At 36.7% G+C, this 7028-nt stretch overlaps 1 protein-coding gene across 1 annotated transcript in view; it reads left to right on the top strand.

The window, feature by feature from the left end:
* Positions 1-319: 319 nt before the first annotated feature.
* Positions 320-7028, top strand: part of MTBP (MDM2 binding protein) — a gene marked incomplete at its 5' end in the record, with an annotated part of 29063 nt that continues 22354 nt past the window's right edge. Inside the window, 9 exons of the mRNA XM_009079741.1 lie at positions 320-400; positions 1389-1462; positions 1575-1720; positions 2193-2251; positions 3083-3227; positions 4756-4873; positions 5054-5188; positions 5976-6070; positions 6807-6879. Of these exons, the coding sequence (XP_009077989.1) occupies positions 320-400; positions 1389-1462; positions 1575-1720; positions 2193-2251; positions 3083-3227; positions 4756-4873; positions 5054-5188; positions 5976-6070; positions 6807-6879 (926 nt within the window). The remainder of the gene's footprint in view (positions 401-1388; positions 1463-1574; positions 1721-2192; positions 2252-3082; positions 3228-4755; positions 4874-5053; positions 5189-5975; positions 6071-6806; positions 6880-7028) is intronic.

Below are 7028 nucleotides of genomic sequence, written 5' to 3'. Positions count from 1 at the left end.
GGTGCGCGGCTCTCTCGGCTCTCTCGGCTCTCCCTCCTTACACCTCGGCCCCAGACTGGAAATCTTTAGTGACCTTAACCCGCAGAAGCTTGGGTGTTTACCTGCTCTATCGCGACTCTGCTGCGTAACCAACTCGGGGTGTTCCTGAGCGCGACCTTAACGAGAACTTTGCAGAATTTGCTGAGTTAAACTCCTGCAGATGCAGCTCTTCTTTTTTTGAAAAAATAGAATATTAAACCGAACTTTATTTGTAGGAAAGCAAGGTTTTACTTCCGTAATTCAGTAGTTTTAAGAAAAATTTGTGGTTCTTTTTTTTCAGCTGTGACTGCTGCAAGCCTGTATCAGTTCCTGAAAGAAAGCTGTGATGTATCCACAAATGCAGATGTGAGCGTGTTCCCAGGTAAATTTAGCAACGGACAGTAAGGTAGGGCAAACGTTGTCAAGGAATTGGCCTAGGCACATTTTATGATCTAGGGAAACATGTCAGAAATTTAAGGAGACCCAATTTCTGCAGTGTGGGGCTGCTCCTGCTGCTCTTTTTTCTGTCATTTCAGCAGCTGAGGTGTTAGGACATGATTAGAGAGACTGGACATAAGAAATAAAAGAGAATGGTTTTGCAAAGTTGACAAATTTCCATCTAGGTTAGCAAGGAAAAGTAGGAGAGGGCTTGTTTCTCATGTGAGGGGGCAGCATGATATTTTCATTACTCCTATAATATCTTCTGACTTTTTCAGTTGAAGCAGTATTTCTCTGTTTGGTATCAACTTAGAACCCAAATCCATGAATGCTTATTAAATCATTTTATCATCTTAAAATAGATTTCTGAGAATCTGCTTTGGTATTTTTAGGGGCTGGGTGTTTATGGTTTTGTGGGGTTTTTTGTTCAAAAAATGCTGTCCTAGTTCTTTACTTGGTTTGGATATCTAGTGTTGTGCTATTAAAAGCTCCTCTTGTCACAGCTGTCATATAATTGGAATTCATATGGGGAAACCACTACTGGCTGTTAAAATTCAGGAAGATGGGAATGTTAAGCTGTTGTCAATTTCTGTGCTCTTTCTTGTGTAGGAATATTTAGAGACCAGCTCATTCTGTGAACTCTGTAAACCATATTTATAAAAGCTGTGATTTAGTTCCACTTCTGCAAGTGGAAAGCAATATTACCCAGAATAGATGTCAAAGGTTTTCTTACTTATTAGCAGTCTGAGGATCAGCAGTATTTAGATACTTCCCAAGACACTTATCTACACCTTAATAGGTTTAGAACTTAATTACAATGCCAAAGTCATTGTGGCATGTTAAATGACTTAAGTAGAGTCCTTCAACAGGAAATAGGAAGAGTGGATTGTAGTAGATCGATTATTTTAAATAATTACTTTATCTCTCTGCAGCATGTTCAGTGTCCGGTGCTCCAGGTGCAAAGAAATGGTATTTTGCAAGTCATGTTATATGTGGTTATTATCAGGTAAGACATACTTTTTTTTAGTATAGAAGTTCCTCAGCTGTCTGTACAGTAAGTTAAATATCTGATGTTCAACATTCTTTTTTTGCTTAATTAAGTCTTTTTGCTTGATTAGTTTTGCAGTTCTGACTGGGAGGAAATAAATGTTGACACACAGAAGAATGAAGACTCTCTCCAAACAAGCATTGATGAATATCTGGGAGCCATACAAAACTTTGAGGAAGATGAGAATAACAGTCGAGAGTCGCTGTCTCTGACTGAGTATGCACATTAGTAGTTGTATGGGAAGTATGGTGATCTGACTCTTAGCAATACTAACCCAAGGGAATCAAGGAAATTTAACAAATAAAAGTTACTACCACAAAACAGTTAATTGTGAACAGTCCTTACAACTACTGAAAATAATTGTTCCATTTAACATAGCTTTAATTTTTTTAGCTGCAGATGATTTTTATAGAATAACTACAGTTTCCTAAGTGCTGACATTTACAAATACAAAAAGAAGTTTCTTGTTAATTTGTCTAGAATCCTACTTCCAGTTTTACTTCATTGTTTTGTTGTCTTTCGGGCTACTTCTGCCTCGATATAAGGGGAGATAAGTATTTCTCATTGCCTAGGTATGTTTGTGCAGAGTTTTGAAGATAGAAGATGCTTAGAACAGGTAGTATTCATTTTTTTTTCTAAATAACTTTGGTTATATTTTGTTTCCAACCATGTTGCTCTTCATTTTCAGTATCTATGATGAAGCTGCTGAAAGTCTGCATCAGTTAGCTGACAAACTGCCTGCCCCAGGTAATCTCTCATTAAAAAGCAATCTCACGGGAGTTTAGCTTTAGTAATTGCTCTAAAAACTCATCTGGGAAAATCAGTCAAATTTAAAAGTTCAGAGGACGTTAGTTTGTTAGTTAAATTAACTTAATGCAGCTTGTTTAAGGAACTTGAGCATGATTGACATTGTGAATCAGTTTATGGAGTAGTTTGCTGCTTGTTCTTTTGGAAGGTTGTGTTTCAGTGAAGTCTGAGGTAGCTATTTGCATAATTAATTTTTCCATCTGAAATAGCACCAAAGTAGTAACAGACAGTAAGCAATACAGAACTCAACACAGGAAGTTTTATATGAAGAAAGAAGACAATGCTGACAGCAGGCTTAGATCTGATTTGCCAGCTGATTGCTTGTGGGTGGGAGCCAAGAGGCTGTGAAGGAACACAGATCAGAACTGTTGGATTCAGATCTTGTAAACTGGAGGTACCTGTCACTTGGCATGTTAGGGCTACATAATGCTGCAGTAGTTGATTTGGGATAGCAAAGGAATGCAGAAAGAATGAGAAATAGCAGTTTAGGGTGTTGAAAGGAGGAAAATGAGGTATGAGAGACAACTTGTCTGTCAGTGCTGAAAGAGGATGAAAGTATAGAACTGCTGTAACTGAGGGAATGGCAAAATAGTGCATGCTCATGTAAGAGGAGCAGCAAGAGATAAGCTAGAATGCATAGCACGTGTTTTAAATCTTGCTGAACTTACTCGAAGTTCATCTTTTTGCCCATTTTAGTGCAATCCTCTATCTTTAAATGACAGAATAATTTAGTGAATCATGGTACTTTGAGTCCTATGTAACTTTTTACAGGCAGAGCCATGGTGGATGTAATACTGCAGGCTGTTGAACAAGATGGACCCAAGTTAAAAGATTGTTTACCTGCTATCGGTGCCCTGAAACACCTGAGAGAATGGCACTCTGCACGGATCACCATTGCAGCAAGTGACACTAAAGGGTATGCTGTTTGTTTCAGGCCTGTGAACAAGGTCACTCTTGTTTTGTGTTAGTATAGGTCAGTGGTTTAAAATAAAACCAGTGCCTTGAGTACTTTAACTGTATACTTTGAAAATACATGGATTAGTCTTCTGTTATGGTATGAAGAGAGCAGATACTCATGGTGATTTATTCTAAATACATACATTTAAATACATTATTTTATGTCCTAACCAGAGGAGCAGCAAAAGTAAATCCTGTGAAATTTTTGTTTTCTTTGGGAGCAGAAGGTTAAATATTTTCTCTTCCCTTTCCATTGCTAGTGGCTTCAGTGTGCTTACAATGTTTTGAAGATGTACTGTGCTACATAAAAGCTTGCATTGATTTTAGTTTTCCAGGTTTTTAAAATGAATGCTGAACTCTGCTGGTTTTACTGGAAGTTTTATATTACCTTTGGTATTACACTTCAGGGAGGAAAAATAAAGAGTGTTGGATTTGTCCCTTTTGAAAAAGGAGTGTAAATGCTCAGTTGCTTCCTGCATGCTTCTGAAGAGTATTGTTCTGGAGGGTCGCTGAGACTATGAATTCAATTTGAAATTATGCCCGGTAATTTCGTTACTGTCCTCCTCTAATTGACATAAAGAGGTCATGATATGTCTCAACATATAAACCACAGTGCTTTGGGGTTTTTTCACCTATGCAGCGAATGTGGATATTGAATAACTTGGCAAGGTCTCTTCCAGTTCCCCTCCCTTCATATCCTAAAGATTCAAGTTTGTGTCACAGCATATCTGGTTAAGCTTAATCATAAATTAATAAAACCATTTAAAATCCAAAAGTTGAATGTTTAGTCCTTGGACAGAATAGGCAATATACCTGCTACATAGTACTACTTCCTGAGGTATATGGAGGACCATAAACTTCCTGCAGTGATTTTCACAAGCAGTCGATCTCAGTGCTCATTGATACCATCCTGTGGAAGCAGTTTTTGACTGAATAACTTTTTCTGTTGCCTTTTATGTAAAATTTTTGGGTGTAGAATGTATCTGATGCAAGTCATGGCACTTACTGTTCCTGTCCTGCTGATGGTGCTAATTTCTCTAAAAACACAGACTGCCAATAGAACCCACAGACACTGCCTGTTCTCTCCCTTGTTGCATTTGGGTAATGCTTATGCTGCAGTCATATCTCTGCTTAGAGGGTTATCTATGAACCATCTAGATGGACCAGGTGTAGCTTCCTGGCTTTGCAGCAGCTCCTAGCACCCAGCCTTACTGTGGTGTGCCTGCAGCTTGCCATTGCTAGTCTTACTGGATGTCTGTTGAAGCTCTTTGCTGTCACATTCATGGAGCATATGAACAACTTCCTTCACAGCCTGAGTGAGGAGCTGTGTGATATTTTTTACTTTGTGAAATGTAAAGCTATATATTTCTCTTAGCATGGAACAGTTTTGTGTGTGTAAGAGTTAATAGGTAAATTCAGTCAAATTGCACTGCATGTTAATTTGTAATGCTAAATTCAGTAAGATTAGTTCTTCCATATTTTTACAGTAGCTGGCAAAAGATTGCAGACTATCTGTCAGCAGACTTGGTCTCTTCAGATGATGTCACAAATACTATTGATTTAAAAGAACTCTGGAGAGGGAAGATTCAGATATGGGAAAAAAAGGTACAGTAACTTTTTTCAGCTGTAGTTATCTTTTAAAGCATCTGTGTAGCTGATTTAAAGCATGAATTGCACAGTGTGTTTTGTCTTAAACCAAATTTAGTTTTGATAGTATGAAAAGAGAAATAATTTTTCTCTCTTTTTTGGCACATTAATGATAACTTTTTTTTTTTTCCTTTCCAGTTTGGATCAGGAGTTGACTTTCCAGAATTCTGTATAAAGAGCACTTCAGCGAAGACATTCAGCACTGCACATTTAAGTTCTTTCTTTGCTGTTAAAAAAGAGCAGCAATCGAAGAATACTGATGCTGTGCCAGAAGCAAGTATTGTTGTTCTTTCTTGGAGTTTTAGACTTTATCTGTTTCATTTTCCTGAGAAAATTAGCAACTGGGGAAACCTCAGTCAGAACTGATAGTTAAACATCAAAATAACATTTGCATAAGATTGAGGAATACTTCTTTTGTTCATGTGTTCTCAAAACCGACCCTTAAAATTTCATGTCTACTCTTAGGAATATGATATTAAACTTATTTCAAGTAGAAATTGAGACTTTGGTCTTAATACTCATACTATCTAAATTATGAAATATGCATTTATCTAACCTTTTACACTTAATTTTAAAAGTGTGTTTGTGTTGGTTTTTGGTTTGGTTTGGCTTTTTACTGTTGCTGTTTCATGTTTTCCACTAGAAGTAGATAATTGATGGGAACTCCAGAATCATATTGGTTGATGAAAATAGCTATGAGTGTTTATGAAAACCGATATCAGTTCAGAGTTTATTTTCACTGTTAAAATATGTACATTTTGGATTGTATTTGTCTCTTCCTGGTGGATCTTATTTTTCTTTGGATAAGAAGTACAATTTATTTGGTGCACATGGTTGACATTCTAGAAAGTAAGCTTTATCAAACAATTAAATACTTTCCTTGGTTTTTTTTTTAATATAATTCTGTTTAATATGGTATGGTGAAATGTTTTTCTGTTCCTTTATACCTCTTTCAGATGTTATCTGCCAGGCAAATGCCTCCAGCAAAATACTTGGGGAAGTTCTGCTGAGATAACATTGCATATAGTGTTACAGGTTTTTTGATTTGATCTCTTTCCAGGTTTTTCATTACTATGGTCCTACGCTGGAATTTTTACGGATGGTGGTGCTCTCTGATATACCTCCCATTTTTATATCAGATCTGGAATTTGAGCTGTATCCTTTTTTGAAGATCTAAACAACTACTGATAATGGTCATTAGCAGAAAGAAAACAATCAAGATCTACTGGTGGAAGCAACACGTGAGGCTTATTCCTTTCTACCCTGCTGAAAGTCATAGTGACAATTCACTTTTTAATTTTAAAATTTAAATTACAGTAACAATAACAAGATATTGTTGATATTACTGCACATATTATCTGTCTGGTGATGTGCATGCTATTTGTGGGAAAAGAATAGAGAAATGTATATTCTGTGTAAGCTCTAAAAAACCTCAAGCCTTAGTAGTTAATGAGCATAATATAGCATGGTTCACAATATAGGAGCATTTGTCCACAAATCATGTTGTTACTGTGCAGGTGCAAAATCTGTGGCAAGGTATAGCAGAGTAGTTTTCTCTTGAGTTGTGTATGCTGCAGAGATCTCCAGGTGTAAATGTATGTGCTTCTGGTACTCATCTTGGAGTAATGATAGTAGCTTGGGATGTATAAGCCAGTCAGAACTTTGAGTACATAAATAGCTCTTTATGTCTGCCTACATTAAAGCTGTCAGTAGTGTATTTTGTCATACATTTCCAAGTGTATCACTTTGCCTGGAAAGGTGACTTTTGTATAGATTGTGATACTGGAGTATCAAAAATTAGACACTTGTAGTCTTTGCTTGAAATATGGTGGTAACATGATTTGCAAAATAGATTCATAGTTCTTTAGTTTCCTTAAAATATTCTGTCCAGGAGCCTGTCAAGAAAGAATACCAAGGAGCCATCTGCACTGCTTTTGGACCAGCTTTCTTTTCTCTCTGGGAAGGTAAAAACTTCTTTTTATATAAGTATAGCAGAAAAGTGAAGATATGTATATTGCTCAAAGAAGATACAGGCATAATATTTTGAAACTAGTCTCCGTGTAAGGTCTTTCAACACTCAGTTCTAAAGCAAATACAGCTTTTAAAGGTGCAT

Source organism: Acanthisitta chloris, unplaced genomic scaffold (genome assembly GCF_000695815.1).
Source record: "Acanthisitta chloris isolate BGI_N310 unplaced genomic scaffold, ASM69581v1 scaffold10858, whole genome shotgun sequence".
In the NCBI taxonomy this organism is placed as follows: domain Eukaryota; kingdom Metazoa; phylum Chordata; class Aves; order Passeriformes; family Acanthisittidae; genus Acanthisitta; species Acanthisitta chloris.
This window is presented reverse-complemented; position numbering and strand designations above follow the sequence as displayed.